Here is a 16,297-nt window from a genome sequence, read left to right as displayed (position 1 = left end):
CTTGAAGAAATAACCTGATTGTGCCCAGGAGCCAAGTGTTGCCTCCCCCGCCTCCCCTCGCACAAGACCAGCAGAGCCGTCACAGATCACAGCCTCCAGAGACATCTGTGTCACAACAGGGACCCAACTGGTACAGAACCTCAAACTAAGCAGAAAAGTAATCCCCTAAGCTGCAACTTTCCTAAATGCTGGCAGCTGGAAACTGCCAACCGGTAACGACAGTTGGCAGCTCCAGTCTGAACTGAGGGTTTTTTTCCATTTAACTCTCCCCTTCTCCCCAGTTCAGCCTGGGCAGCAGTACATAGATGTCCCCACTGTTGTAAGACACAGAATTTTCCACAAGACCTTGGAACACCCTCATATGAGCCAGCTCTTCTTATTAAGGACAAATGTTTCTGGTGGGGAGTATCTTACACTGAGGCAATCCTCAACTGCATGCTTATGGTCTTCTCTGCCTGCCCCCACTCCCACAGTGGGACACTTAACAGAAAATGTCTGTTCAGAAGGTGCTAATTTGATGGGCAGCTTTGCCCCTCCCTGTCAGTCAGCCCCTGAGGACATGCTACGACCTCAGGGTGAGGTTTCATTCAGCATGAGTTTGGTCTGTGAGGTTTTACCAGCAGAAAGATACCTACCACTGTTGGAAAATCCCCTGCTTTACCCACCTCCTTTCAGGCCAGCTCTGCAAATCTTCCCAGAGTAAGGTTCCAAGTCGGAAGGGTTGGATTCCATGATCTTAAAGTCTTTTCCAACATAAATTATTCTATGATTCCAAGTTCAACATGTTGTTTACTGGGAACTTACGCATGAAAAAACAACCCATTTTATGACAAAACTTTACACAAAATGGGTTACTCTAAAACAAGCCTGGCACCCTTTCAGTTTCTTTTATAAAGAATATTATGCTGTGCCAATCTCCTTTAAGAACACAGGCTGGAGTACAGCACACAGGCATGTGATGCAAAGCAGCAGAATGGCATTCAGATCAGCTGGTGACCGGGCAAGGAAGCATGAGAAATCAAGACAAAAAGTGTCTCCAACAGCAGCTGCACAACAGGTTTGTGTTTCCTAGAGCACTTCTAGCTCCTTTTCTTTCATAGATGTGCCAAATGAATTACCACTGCACAACTATACAAAGAGAGTCATTTGATAAATCCATATAACCAAGAAAAGGTACCAATTCCCCAGGCAATTCCCTGGTCTTATCCTGCGCCTAACAGGATTTGTGCCTAACAGTCTTCAGGGTGAAAACTGAACTTTTATAACTTTTATATACATACCTGTGTGTATGCAGCCATGTGAAGTATATAATGCTAAAAAATACTCACTTTATATAGACAGATATATATGCAAAATATCCCTTGTGACAGGTATCCAAGCACTCATTAAGCCACAGAAGAGAGTTTATTGGATCTCCTCAAATTCTTTATACAGTTTTGCTGCTAAATGGACACAACACATTAGCATATTGCCTTTAATCTTTATTTCAATCATAAGTCCAACTTGGAAGAAGTGGTAACACATTTAATGGCATCTTTAATAAATAAAATGACAAAAAAATCTAGTCCTTGCACAGACACATTACAATCCACTCCAAATTCAATACTGCCAAAACATTGGGTTTTATTTTTCTAAAACTTGCTCCAAAGGTTATTTTTGTTTCAGCACTTAAATACACAGAAAAGTGTAGGATGAGAGAAAATGGATACTCTATTCTGAACAGAACTTGTAAAAACCAATAACTTAGAAACAAAAGATAATTAAATCTAACTGCATTAAAGAATCCTGTTTGAAATATTTTTTTGAAAAACCCTGATTCTAACCTTCATATCAAAACATGCAGTTTTGCTGGATCCTATCCTACGTCAACATATTTATATAGTAAGAACTAAATTCCATGTTTTCTTTTCCTTTTTTTTTTTTTTCAGGGGAAACTCAAAGTGAAAGCATCAGCCTTCCACACTCACAAAAGCAGTCATGGTCCAAATATTCTGCAGTAGTAAACAGCTATTTGTGCCCAGTCCATTGTCTGAACTCCTACCAGACTGGAAGAGCTACTGTAGTTTACCCTTTGTTTCTGTACACATCTCTTTCCCAGACCAGCACTCTTAACAACCTCAGAGAGATGAGAATTCCTGCAAACACAAACCTGCCTGCACAGATCTGGCTGCAGGATGAGGACCAGCACATCTGATTCTAATTAGAAGCCAGGCATAATTTAAACCTTTTCCTAAATGGAGAAAGTCATCACTAAAGTAAAGCTGAACGTCAAGATTTCCAAACTGCAATTCCGTGTAATTAGCATATCACAAACCAATTATAGCGTCAGTTAATGTAGGAAGAATTACTCTCTCACTAAAATTAGTTAAAACTCTCATCCTTCAAGCCTTCAGTGGAAGCTCAGGGCACGCAAGGAATGCATGGGTAGGCCCCCACAGACCTATGCATGCTATATAGGGGAGAGAAAAGGTTAAACAAAAGACAAAGTTGCACCACATCTGTGCAAACATTTAAACCAGTTTGTTTCAATTAGTTCCCTGCTTGTCCCAGCTATTGCTGCTGACTTTACTCGGCTATTCCAAGAGAACATGGTGAAGCAGGACTCAATCCATGTAAGGGAATGAAACATTTTCTGCAGTTATCTTCCCCTCAGCTGACCACATCGTAACAAAAGTGCAATAATTTACAAACTTCTCAAGCAAACAGCTATTAAAATTATACATTTTTAGGGAAACAAATTCACTAGTTTAACCATAAAAAAATATTTCCCCTGGTTACAAACCTTAAAGCATTTGGTAACACAGTATTTCAACAATAATAAAGAAAAAACCCTTCCACTTGTTACCTAAGACAGAACTGTTAGAAGATTTTGCTTTTACTACGCTATTTAAGAGTTTTACCATCTTGTGAACACCATGCTGTAATTAAGAATATAACTATAATTTAAAATAAATGAGCATTGAAATATTAAATCGACTTTCTTAATCTTTTGCAAATGAAAACAAGGTAAATCCCAGGGCCAGGTCACCCAGGTCCTCAAGAACTTACAAGACAGTTTACATCCAGAGTCGTAAGAAAGCACCACTTTCCATAAAGTACTTTGTATGTCTATTCCTGAAAAGCACATTTAATAGTTCTTTGAGAACTGCTAAAACAGATTCTCATACTAACTGTAGCTTGACTTCCAGAATTCATATTTGGGGATGTCAGTGACTTTTTGACAAAATTACACTTTGGAAAAAAAACCCAAGAAACAAAAACTTGCTAAATTTGGTCCAAGCATCCAAAAAAACAAACAAGGGCACATGGGTCCTTCAGTGCTTAGTGCTGCTGTTCAGTTAATCCTTAAAAAAAAAAAAAATAAATAGGTGTATGGCAGTAATGAATAAAAAGGGCTGTCCATGACAGGCACAGAACTGTGACAGAATAAATAGTTTCTTCAAAGAGATATATTAACTGCAATTCTGCCATGTGAGTAACTCAACTTGTACTAACGGAGAACCCTGAAATTTTGTATCCTACAGCCACAAGAAATGATTTCCTATTTAAAAAACAGATCAATTTCTAATTAACTGCTTTTACAATCATCATTAGATATGTGAAAAAAATTTAAAAAAATCTTTTAAAATAATTACAAAGAGTGGACTGCAGTAGCAGCTATTCAAGCAAGATTCAAGCACAAGTTTAAGTGAAGTTTCAAGCAGGGAATTAGCCTTCTTTGTCGAAAATTTGTACAACTTTTTCAAACACCTAAAAAGACAAAGAAGAATATTAATTTTATGAACAGTTACTTCAAGTCAAACCAACATAAACAGTATTTGAGAGCATTTAAAAAAATATATAGGGTTTTTTAAAACATTCACAGTAATTCTTTAACAGTGAAATTGGCATCAATTCTGGGAAGCAGACAGAAGAGCAACACAACTTCAGAAGAGCAAGAGCTCATGAAAGTGAAAAAGGCAAGGCACTTAAACACAGAAACACTGAAAATATGTTTAGTTGAGTTCATGTTCAAGCAGAACTAATCAATTTCCTGAAGTTATTCACAACTCATTCAGTTCTTCAAGAGTCAAAACGAGAGTTCCACAGCCTCCCTCAGTAATACACATCAGTGCTTAATTAGCACCCTAATCACACATAGACACATCTCACAGGAGTGCCAAAAATATGTACCCTGCCACTGTCATCCACATAGTTTTTTGGCTTATACACTTACTTCATCAACAGATTTAGAGGCATCCACTTTTCTGACTTTTCCCATTCTCTCATACAAATCTATGATAGGCTTGGTAGACTGCAGGTATGTATGAATTCTAGGAGAAAGCACAGGGAAGAAAAAAACCCACAAAAATACACATTACATAGTAAAATTTAAACAGAAGGGAACTGAAAAGTTTTGAAGATAGTACCTCTTTTCCAGACTCTCCCGATTATCATCACTCCTACCACTGCTCTTGCCTCTTTCAAGACAGCGGCCAATACAGATCTACAAAAAAAAAAACAAAACCAAAACATCAAAAGGATGATTAAAACCAAGAACACAAAGTGCCATCTTTGAAAGCAGGAACAAAACACAAACCCTGAAAATCTAAATAGGCCTGTGAAACAAAACACTGTCCAGATCTGGTGGAGGTAATCAGAACTCCCAGGGAAAGTTAAATTGTTCCAGAGAAAAAGGATGGCAGCTTTACACTTCATCAGTTTATTAAAATGGGATTGGGGTTAGAGGAAGTAAAAGTAACATCAAGCTCTGTGGTTTGACTGGGTCTCTAACTAAGACATTGAAAGAAGAAAATTACCTGATTTTCAAGGGTGTGTTCAGGCTTTCTGAAAAGCAGCCTGTCAGATGAAACTACTAAGCTATGCCTGCCTGACAGTCACTGTGTGTTCTTTTGTAAGGCAAACTGACAAAATTAAGTTATTGTCAGGTAAAATGTTCTTACTTGACATCACTATAACAAAGACTTCAAAATGTAAGTAAAAAAGTGAAGAAAGAACTAACCATAGTTAAAAGCTGCCCAACTGATGAAGTTTTTAAACCTGAAGTTAAATAAGCAAAGCTGACACATGGACACCTCATCAACACATTTATCCTACTCATGCAGGAGGACAATGGTTAAAAATTATGTATTCTTACAGAATACAATCATAGTAAAAAACCAAAAATAAACCAAGAAGATCATGTAGGCATTGGTTATTTTTAGACCTTGCAAAAAAAAAATCAGAATCCCAAAATTAACTCCTCACCAAGGAGTTCTTAAAAAAAAATCTTAAGACTTTGAATAGAAAAAAATAATCCCTTATGTGTTCAGATTAAAAATTAATTGCAAATAAGTTAAAAAAAAAGGTAATAAAACCTTAGGAAGTTGGGGAAAAGGATAAAAAGAAAAAAGTCAGCTTAAGGTGCTGGGATTCTCATATCAGTTTTTATGTTATGCCTCAAGGGCACTGACATATTTAAAAGACAGGATATCATGGCACTTGTTAAATGAATATAATGCATCACTGTCAAAATGCCCTTGTAATCTAATGACTTGCTGAATAGAACATTGATTACTGCTATCCTACAGCACAGCTAGTTACTGTGAAAATAAAGATTGCTGCTGCACTTCAGAATTAAAGCAGACATTGCATCAAGTTCATTTTGGACTAAACAACAAACTACTAAGAGTAAACAGAGTAATATTTTCTGAAAAGTAACCAAATTATTTTGCAAAATGTATTTAAAAGTTTTGATAAATTTTTTTAATACTGCAATTACCTGAAGTACTTCTTCAAAATAATTTATTCACATATGATTATAACCAGTGTCATCAGCTGCCTATTTCAATAAACATGCAGCTTTTCATCTGCAAAAACAAGTTGCCAAAAAATCCTTCCAAATCACAGGCCAAGTTTTCCTTCTACTCTTAAACTAGCCCATTCTACCTGACAAAATTTTATTTTCTTCTTGAATGATTCTCACAATATTGCAAGAAAGGAAGTCACAGAACGACCCACTTCTTTACCTCATTGTCACAATCAAAAAACAGAACAAAGGAAACATCCGCCTTTCCATCCATAGTCTTATTCCAGCCTTGAAGATTATCTTCATTCCTGGGAAATCCATCAATCAAAAACTTGTTCTTCTGGGAATTGGCAGCCATTGTCTGATCCATAGCCTGATAAAAGATAATTCAATTCACAGTCTCACACACACACACTGATTTATCTACTTATTAATTTACCCCCAAATGTTGACATGGTAAGTTGAGAAGCATTTATCTTGGCATTATTGCAGGTTTACAAAATGTATTTTTGTTTCACCTTCAATACACGCTAATTAGTTCACTGATGCACCAACATAACTATTGTTCCAACTGAATTAATTATTTCATAAAGCTCAAAATCTCCTAACACAATCCCAGCTTTAAAGTTGACTTTCCACAAGATACTGCAAAGTGTTGTTACACAATAAGACATAAAAACATTCCTGATCTAGAGTTAATTCTAATAGAAAAGCTCCAGGTAAATTTAGTGCCATGAAGAACAGAAGCCTTTTCTGTCTTAAAGGAGGTACTCACTGTTTTCATGGACATCTAGTAAGGATAAAGGCTGGAGCTGATCCTTCCACGAGAACATCAGTAGATGCTCTTCTTCTTCACTTGACTATCTATTTTGATAAAACTTACAAATCTTAATGCCTTTAAAGCCTCTACCCTCCAATCAAATATGACCGAGCAGACCAAGAGGGTCAACAGCTAGTGCAGGGGAAATAAAAAAATAGAGTTTCACTGATTTCCCTAGAGCTCCTAAAAAATAAAATAAAATAAAAAAATTCCCTTCTCACAGATCCCCAGGTATCAGAGGCCATTACCTCTCCAGCAGTCAGAAAGAAAGACAACTGGTTGCTGAGAGAAGCACCTACGAGCCTGCCAACTCACAGTACTCGCACTGGAGGAAAGGCAGCTCTGCCAGAACACAGCCACTGCTTTGTTGCTTAGTTTGCAGGAATGACCCTGCAAGGAAATAGCCCTTCCCTTACCCTCTTCAGCAAGCTGATCGTTATTTCAACCGGTACAATTTCCCCCTCCTTAATGTAGTTCTCAATGAGTTCTCCATACTGTGAGCCCGGCCTTTTCCGCTCATCCCGGAGGAGGTCACCGGCAGAAAGGTGCGTGTAGCCGTATTTCTGGAACATGCAAAACAAACAGGCACAGGATCCCTTCAGTTCAGGCAGGTGTGCAAGGTTAACATCAGGCAACAGCATCAACCCTATTTATCTTTGCATTGCAACAGAAACACATAAGGAATAGCATTTTGTTGGTGATGGATCTATTCCCTCTCCAGCGAGCAGTCTGACAATACAGCACACTGTATGCATGCACAGAAAGCACAGCCATAGAGTGATAGAGTCATTAATGCTGGAAAAGACCTCCAAGATCATCGAGTCCAACCTTTGGCCAAACACCATCATGCCAACTAAACCACAGCACTAAATGTCACATACAGTCATTTCTTGGATGGTGACTCCATCACTTCCCTGGGCAACCTGTTCCAATGCCTGACATCCACTTCAGTGGTGAAATTCTTCCTGATGTCCAACCTGAACCTCTCTTGGTGCAGCTTGAGGCCATTTCCTCTTGTCCTGTCCCTAAGTGGCTTGGGAGAAGAGATCGATCCCCACCCTAGTACAACCTCCTTTCAGGCAATTGTACAGAGTGACAAGGTCTCCCCTGAGCTCCTTTTCTCAAGATTAAAGGCCCCACCAGCTCTCTCAGCTGCTCCTCACAGGACTTACTCTCTAAACCCTTCACCAGCTCTGTTGCCCTTCTCTGGACATGCTCCAGCACCTCATTGTCTTTCTTGGAGTGAAGGGCCCAGAACTGGACATCCCTGAGTAAAATGCTCAAGAGGGCTTTGGTCAGGTATTTGTGTATGGCTTTCAAAGGCAGTCTTGTTATGTTTGAAAACAAGACAAGACAATAATTTTGCCTAATTACCTACTTAAAGAAAAGCAGATGAGGTGATTCCACAGGTCCTTTGGAGCTGGAGTAATATCCCAAGCAGGTGTCAGAAATCCTTATGTTCCTATTGTGGCTCTGGCACCAACTTCCACCTCCACCTTGGTGAAATCATCTAAAACCCGACAGTCCTCCTGCACTCCTCCAAACACTCCTCCATGCCTGCCCCTGCTACCTCCTTTCCTGGGATGAACAGGACAAACTCAGGGCAGCCCTTGGGGAGACCAGTGCCTTCTTCCTAAGGATGACGTGGCAGATGAAGGTAAACAGCTACACTGGTGCCACCCTCTGTCAGCCGTGTACAGTAAACAGAAAGAGCAGAGAGATCAGGTTCAAATCATCAATCTGGTGGCAGCATGAAGGAAAACAGCACACACCACTGCTCTGCTCTTTCACCTCAAAGTACAGCTAAAAAAAGTCACTGATACAAAATACCGATGAAAATATTTATTACACTTGAATTTCTCAGGCATTTATCATTGTAAATAGACACCTAGTGCAAGCATAAAAATATATTCCTACCAAAGAGAAAGGTATTGTTATAAAGGAAATTTCAGAGCACAAAACAATTGTTTTTCTCAGCTGATTTAAGATCACAAGAAAACTGACCACGTGTACTACGCTCCTCGACCAAATGCAGTCCATAAAAACAGGTGATAAAGACATCTCCTTGGTTATTCCCCAAGATAGCTGTATATCCAAGAGCACACATACATATTCTCATCTTCAAGTTTTCACACAAAACAAAAGCAATAGCAAAAAAACTTCAGGTTGGCTGCAGTAACATCCAAAGCAAATTTCAAACAAGGTGTCTGAGAGGCATAATAATGTGACTACACACTCGAACTTGGGATTTAAAAACTTGGCTACTGGACTAGGTACAACAGAAATATTACACAACCCACTAAGTGACTTTAAAACATTTCAGTTGCTTTCCAATTTCACCCACAAAAAGCATGGAAAGTTAGTTCTGCCATAGTCATAATTTAAGAAGGGATATAATTACTAAATCTCCAAAACTGTACACAGTTGGCAAAAAAAAAGAAGCAAGATTTTACTGTAAATAACTGTGAAGAAAAAGCTTCACTGTTCCAGACATTCTCTGTAAGCTCACTGTACTCCTGCTTTAATGTGCATTGCATTTGGATATGCCTACTTAATTGCAAATCTAAATATTAACTATGACCTGCAGAAGTCATAAACCAGAATAAATCTTTCCTTGTAAGCAAGAAACATTACCCTGCTGAACAACTAAATTAACATCTAGTTCTTCTTGCTAAAGTTAAAGAACAGTGATTTTTTTTAACATCAAATTTCTACAAAGGAGAAAAAAGGAGGAAAATATAATCCCTTCAGTTTTAGAGGATTACCAAACCATTTAATTTTCCTTGGCATTTCCCTTTTCATGCATGAAAACAAAATCGAGCCAGACAATTTTTGGAATTCTCTGCCTTTTGCAACAGCAAACTAAAGCAGTTTTTAACAGCCAAACTGGGAAGGGAAAGACAGAAGTGTTTTAAAGTGCTGTTGTACAAATAGACTTGTTTTAGATAATAATAAATTGTATTCAAGAGTAACCTTCAGAATGGCTTAACCAGGCAATAAGAAAAACAAACCTCTCCTTCAGGGGCAAAACATCTATTTGTTAACTGTACTGAGCCAAGAGCCAAAGAAAACATGTCGGTTTAAACAATGTAAACAAGCAGGGAGAACAGCTTGGCTGCTGCTCACACACAGAAGGCTTCAGAGATGTGGCACTCGAGCTACTCTTGCCAGTTTTAATCAGGGCATTCAGGGCACAAAGTTTTCTTTGATTTCAGGTGAGATAAACCCTCGGCAAGTGTCCTGAATCAGAGCAAATCATCACAACCCCAAGAGCTCACAGAAGGGGCTGTGATAAAACAGCAAGCGTCAAAACGCTCTTCTGTCTTGACAAGGTTTGCCTTGTGCCAGCAGGATTTTCCTAGCAGTGCCAAGTCCATCTTGGTGCAATCCCCAGAACGTGACTTGTTGCCACTACTGCCTAATTCTTCTCCTCTGCAATCAAAAAGGGAGCAGGACTGTGGTTGCCAAACAATGAAAAAGCAGTTTGTCCAGTTCTTGCAGGATGCATAATGTCAGACTGAAAGGAAGACTTGAACAGAGACTAGGTTAAAAAAATTTCCAAATACTTAGAAGCCAAGCATCTAAAATCTGGACAGATTTTGAGATTATGGAGAAGAAAAAGGAAAATACAGAATTAACTATTCTAAAATGTTTCAGAGATGATGTTTTCTGCTATGCTAGAAGACCGGCATGCTGTTCTAGAAGAAGAAAAAAAAAGATTAAATCACTAAGTTGCTATTGCACTAGTTCTCATTATTTTTAAATTTATTTTTATATTAGGAGAACCATAAGTCAAAACATACAAAAATCAACTGTGAATGAAAAAGTGCTGTCTTAAGCACCACTCTAGACATCTTGCTTCTTTGCTTAAAAAAACAAACAAACAAAAAACCCCAAAACATAACAAGTAAAATAAAAATATAAATTCATCCCAGTGAAGTGGGAAGGCAAGCTCAAGTTTCCATCAATCCCCCCACAGCGGTGTTCCTCAGAACAGCACTCAGCAGCACTGGATAGAGCAGAGCAGGGCACTGCTCACTTGTTTGTCTCACCCTGGCCTGCTCACTCAGTCCCCAGGCAGCAGGACAAACTGGGACACACAGGCTGAGTGCTCCACATCTCCAAATGACAACCCGAGACCGCAGCCTCCCTGGGATGCCCTTCTCTCCCGTCCCACAGCCCTTCCAGCTTTCTCCTGTCAGCCAGGATTTGCAACTTCCACTCCGCAAACAGAACGTGCTTTGTTTTCGGTAAATGCAATAAACAGATGAATAGAAGTGAAAATACATGAGTCATATCTGTGTCACCCTGGAATCAGGCAGAGTCTGCCCCGGCAAGCTCGAGGCAGCAAGGAAGGATCGGTGGTGAGTGGTAGCTGCCATGGGGACTCCCGACACAGACCCCTTTCAAGGGGCACAGGGTTTATTTCTGATTCAGCCCTGTGTGGTTCAGCAGCACATCTCTCCACTAAACACACAGCTTGAGACTTCCTTAAGTGAGCAGAAGCCAAGAAAAAGCAAGAGAAACACAAATTACTCCTCTGACCTTGACTCCTATCTTAGGTTATCATTGTTAGTTTGAAAACGAAAGTCACAGGGCTTAAGATTTAAACAAATAAAATACAAACTTTTATTGCCCTAGTTCTAACCTCCTCGTTCTTGGGCAACCTTAATAAACAACCAAAGTTTGCTACATACACCATTCAAGAAATAGTTAAAACAAAAACAGAACTGTGTGAAGCCTGCAACCTTCATATTTTTTTTATAACCCAGAAAGCTTTTTGCTTGTCCTGTTAGCACAGAGAATTAAATCTTTGGGGTACAGACTATAATGCAGTAGCAGACCTTCTCTCTGCTTATTCCAAATTAAAAAAAAAAAAAAATCAGACATTTTCTTAGTTTGAAATATCTTCTTGCCTCTGGAGGAAGAAAAACAAACCAAAAACCCACATCAACAAAAACAAAATGTACACAGGAGATCCCACTGACAGTGCCCCCAGGGAAGAGGGGGGCAAACAGAGCACCCCAGTGCTTCAGGAGGATTGAGCTCAATAAAAGGCACCCAGTATGTTTGGGAAAGTCCAAAATTCAATGCCCAGTGTTCTGCAAAATGGAAGAATACAGGGATAAATCATCAGGGGGTAGATTTAAATGATCACTCACCACATTTAAAAAAAAAAAAAAAAAGAAAAAAAGAAAAAAGCTCCAAAGTTCAGAAATATATTCCGAAAAACAACTATGAGAACTCAAGGCTAAGTAGAATACTAATACCGGACACTCACGGAAGAGCTTTCAGGAGTTTAAAGCAAACAACTAAAAAACCATTTTTATTTCTAGGAACTTAGTGCTGTCTCTCAGCAGACTTCCAGAAGCCCATTAACATGACAGCAAAACCTAAATCTTCTGCTACTTTCAGAGGAGTGTTTCTGATAAAATGAGTTGTTCTTTGCATTGTTTCCTTCACCCTAGGAAATCTTCTTATCATATATCCAAAGCAACTTAACAGCTTTTTCTATTTGAATATTAACTTATGCTCTTATAAAAGGAGAAGGCTCAGCATCCCACCTTGTGGAATTAATTTAGATTTAACCACAAATATACAAGATAGGGTTGTGGTGGAGGTGAATTATATTTTAGGTACACATAAAGGGATGTCCTGCATACAAGACATCTTGCATACAGATCACCTTGCTAAAACAAGACGAAAAATACAACTCAAATCTCGCTTGGAATAACAACAAATGATTTAGTTATTATTCTTTGCACCAACCAAAGACCTTTGCATCTCAGGCAAAGGTTCTCAGGATTTAAAATTTAAGTACGAGAAAGCGCATTTTGTGCAGATTTGACAAATGCATTTTTTTCCCCTTTATTTTACCACAATGACTTCATAAGCAAAGTTCAGAAGTCAGCGATAAGACTCACTCATTTTGCCCTACGCACACAGAATTATCTCACAGTCACAGAGGATCCACTGTGGAAAGCACGAAGGTTATTGCAAGAACCTGCATTCGAATGACATCACTCAACTACACGCTCAAATATTCTGCCTCACACGACAGGCCCAGATGATGCCAAGCTCCACCTAACAGAGCTGTAGAAGGTTTCAGGAGTTAATCTGCAGAGCTGGAAGGGAGAGGATAAGAACTTAAGAGGGAATTCTGCTTCATCCCTCTCTAAGCAGGAGGAACTGCTCCAGAAGAGCAGCAGTTCTGCTGCATTTGCATTTCCCTGACAATTCTGTGAGTTCGTGGCACATACAAGAGTCGAGTCTTCCCTCTGCGTCAGGGAAAGCCAGCCTGGCTCAGCTGTCTCACCCAACCTTATCTGTGGAGATAAAGACTCCTAATCACTTCCCCACTCTTCCCTTCCCTACACTGTGTCAATACCCATTTCTGCCTGTTATTAGGTCTTCTTCCCTCAAATAATTTCTCCACTTGGGTCCAAATTTGGCATGAATACATGCCTTCCCCAGAATCAGGGATTTCAGCACACACATCTTGAGCAGTCATGATTTAGGCTAGTACTTAACAAATACGTATTTCACCTACAACATGGGATGCCCATCTCCCTTTTTTTGGGAACGTAAAGCGTAGTCAGCAAAATAATTACAACACTTTGAGAAATCATTCCAAGGTACTAAGTATGCAACACCTCCTTTACTCTACAAAACACAGACACCCTTGGTTTTCAATAAAAATAGTTTGATGTTAAAATAATACAAGATCTCACCTCAGCCAAATGAGACTTCTTGCACACGTGATGTGCTCTGTCCCAAATCTCCAGTATGAATAGCAACCAAGACATTTATAGCTCATACTGACTTTTTGTTCAGCACAACCTTCAGATTTGCAGCAAGATACTGGGTCAGATTCATTCCAAATGTAAACTAATATTATTCAGTGCATTTACAACAAGGATGAATGAGGTTGATTATGACTCAGCTACAGGCCCTTTTCTCCGTGGCAAGCTGCCAACAGGGTTAAAAAGATGAATAAAAACACACTTTCACCCTAAATACAGCACTGACTGCGTAAGGGCTCCTTGCCCTCCTGCACCAGGGCTCTCTGGGGGCTGCCAGGGGCCAGGGCGAGGATTTGTGCTTAAAAAAGCCACTCCTCTTCAGTACCTCTGCCATGTTTCACCCACACTTCCCTGCTCCTGTCCCCTTTTCCTAAGTTTCCCAGCAGCTCTGCATCAGTCCAACCCTCCCTTAAGCCACCTCAGACCCTCTCCCCCCCAGGTTTTAGCCAGTGACTCCCACAGAGGTATCTGAGCAAGCAGAAAGGCTCTCCCTGGCAGTCAGCTGGTCTGAGTGCTTTCCACTGTCAGCCCACTGACTTCAATAAACTTCTTTCCATGCAGCAAACGGGATCAGCAGAATTAAAGCAAATTTGGATTTCCCTTTCCAGGCTTAGAGAAGAAAATTAATACAGTACAAGCAAAGTTTGTCTTTTCCTTCTCTCCTTTCCACCAGCAAATACGATTTGAGCAGCAATGGCTCATTTGAACTCCTCCTAATAAAGTGGTCTTTATCCAATTACATCAGCCTATCCAGCCAAAGGCATTTATACTTCCAAACAGAGGCCAGCAGCCACACACAAGGTACTTCAGCCCTGAGGCTACACTAATGGTTTGGTGAAAGCCATTAATGACAGCCTACAAGATTCCCCTATAGTTTAAGCTCATTTGTTTGCTGCGTGCCAGGGGCTGAATTTGACCTTACCAAAAAAGCTTTATGAGCACCACGAACCTTTCATTCCACAATTTAATTTAATGAATATGCTGGTTTGAATGCAAGTCTGTAATTTGAGGTTTTAAGATCCTTCAGAACTAAAGTCATAACGGCATTTTTCAGTCTGGACCAAATTCACATAACTCAGTTATACAATACTGAGGTCTGGGATGTAACAGCAGCGTGGATAAACTGTAACAGCACTGCCAGGGCACCACCAGAACAGACAACACGCTCAGTGTGTCCATTCCAGGAGTTTTGGGGTTCTTTCCCACCAAAAGTTTCAGGAACAAGGGCATCACCACAGTTCTTAGACATTCCTTTCAGTGAGGGTATGGAGAAGCTTTGATCCTAGGTGGCATTTAATCAGAAAAATACATACAACTGCTCAGAAAAAAATGAAAAAAAAAATTAATCAAAGAGCTGTTTCAAATTCACCATACACACGTTTGGAAGCATTCAGCCGTAACTACTTCCGTAATTATCCACCTGAATACAGCATAATTATCCCTGTGGTTTTTGGTTTTTAAAAGGGCAGCACTACACCATGGAGCGTTCACCGGTCCTTCTTAGATATTTGTTCTGTCTCAGAGGGCTGAAAAAATGTATTTAGAAAACTGAAAATTTGATAATACAATCAAAAGCTTTGGCAAATTATGCTGCCAGTTTTAGTCTCTTTGAAAAGCAGGGACAAGATCTATGGGATCAGGACATCCTTTGACCTCTACCGTATTCTGTCACAGAACCAAAGTTTCATTCTATTTTTAACACTGTAGTTCTACAACTCACTGAGATGGCACCGGGCCAGAAAGCCAACACCCCGAAATGCCTGCTGTGCCAGCTGTTACATTTATGGGACAGGCTTCGGAAGACACGGACCTTGATCCCACACGTGTGAAGTCAACGTGTGTGGGACACCTCAGATCTACTTCCAGGCCACGACACCGGCAGCCTGAGCATCTGAGCCACCTACGTGGCCGTGCCAGCGTGTACAGAGCCACTCACCCGGGATGGGCTGCAGGACCGGCCTGGCAAGGCAGCGCCCCCCGGGCAGCCGGGAATGTTTCCAGGGCCGATCTCCTGCCCTTCCACCCAGGCACAGAGGGGCAGCCTCCAGACCCCAAGCGGGTGTCCCCAAAGTGGACGCAAAAAACCCCACGGGGGTGTCCCCAAGCCGGATGCCAGCACAGGCAGACCCACGGGCGGAGCGGGATCCCGCGGGGCTGGGGGACAAGGCAGGAAAAGGGATAAAGGCTAGGTGGCCTGACAGGGGCGGGAGTGGGGACTGCCCCACCGCTTCACCCGCTGGCGGGGGAGATGTGGGTCGGTTACTTTTATTTATCGCCACCGAGGAGCGGGGGATGGACGAGGGCCCCACGAGAGACCAGACCGCGGGGCAGGGACGGGGGGCGGCACGCTGGCCCAAGCGACCACCCCAGGGAAGGTCACGGACCCCAGTGCGGGGGATCCGACACCTCCCAGAGCCCTCCCGGGGCCGCCCCGCAGAGCTCCCAGCGCCCCCGCCTCACCTCCACGATGCGAGCGCACTGCGTCCCCTTGCCCGCCCCGGGCCCGCCGAGGACGAACACGACGACGGGCTTCATGAGGAGGAGGAGGCGGCGGCGGAGCAGCAGCAGGACAGCGGCGGCGGGGCGGCGGCCGTGCGGCGGCCGTGGGGCGGGCGGGGAGCGGCGGGGGCCGGGTCTGTGACCGGGGCCGGGGCCGTGACCGGGGCTGTGGCGGAGCCGCCGCCGCGCTGTCCCCGCGGCACGAAAGCGCTTCCGGGTCCCGGGCGGGGCGGGGCGGACACGCGGGCTCGGGGCTGGCGGCGCTGCCGGGGCTCACGGAGCGGGGTCAGCGGCTGGGAAAGGGCGAAGCCGGAGCAGGCGCTGCAGCAGGGCCGGCATTGCCGGTTCGCGGCCCGCCCCGCCCGGGGGTGCCGGTTCGCGGCTCGC

The 16,297-nt window shown here is 41.9% G+C and overlaps 1 protein-coding gene across 1 annotated transcript; it reads right to left on the bottom strand.

Annotated features, from left to right (window-relative positions):
• Positions 1-1,385: 1,385 nt before the first annotated feature.
• Positions 1,386-16,092, bottom strand: CMPK1 (cytidine/uridine monophosphate kinase 1). Its single transcript, XM_050307027.1, has 6 exons — positions 15,872-16,092; positions 7,025-7,171; positions 6,009-6,161; positions 4,410-4,486; positions 4,217-4,313; positions 1,386-3,750 (listed from the first exon to the last, which is right to left on the bottom strand). The coding sequence occupies exons 1-6, from the start codon at positions 15,944-15,946 to the stop codon at positions 3,709-3,711; spliced, it is 591 nt and encodes a 196-aa protein (XP_050162984.1). The 5' UTR covers positions 15,947-16,092; the 3' UTR covers positions 1,386-3,708.
• Between the last annotated feature and the right edge of the window lie 205 nt (positions 16,093-16,297).

Source organism: Myiozetetes cayanensis, unplaced genomic scaffold (genome assembly GCF_022539395.1).
Source record: "Myiozetetes cayanensis isolate MyiCay16 unplaced genomic scaffold, myiCay2020 scf12, whole genome shotgun sequence".
NCBI lineage: Eukaryota > Metazoa > Chordata > Aves > Passeriformes > Tyrannidae > Myiozetetes > Myiozetetes cayanensis.
The sequence above is the reverse complement of the archived record's forward strand: the minus strand, read 5'-3'. Positions and strand labels throughout refer to the sequence as shown.

What these genes read in the sequence shown, in the direction of transcription:
- CMPK1 (XM_050307027.1), bottom strand. Translation starts at nt 15,946, where the DNA reads ATGAAGCCCGTCGTCGTGTTCGTCCTCGGCGGGCCCGGGGCGGGCAAG. An exon ending in CGATCAGCTTGCTGAAGAGG is followed by an intron (nt 6,162 to 7,024) that starts GTAAGGGAAGGG and finishes ATCTTTTATCAG; the next exon opens with GCTATGGATCAGACAATGGC. An exon ending in TTTTTGATTGTGACAATGAG is followed by an intron (nt 4,487 to 6,008) that starts GTAAAGAAGTGG and finishes TTTTTTTTGTAG; the next exon opens with ATCTGTATTGGCCGCTGTCT.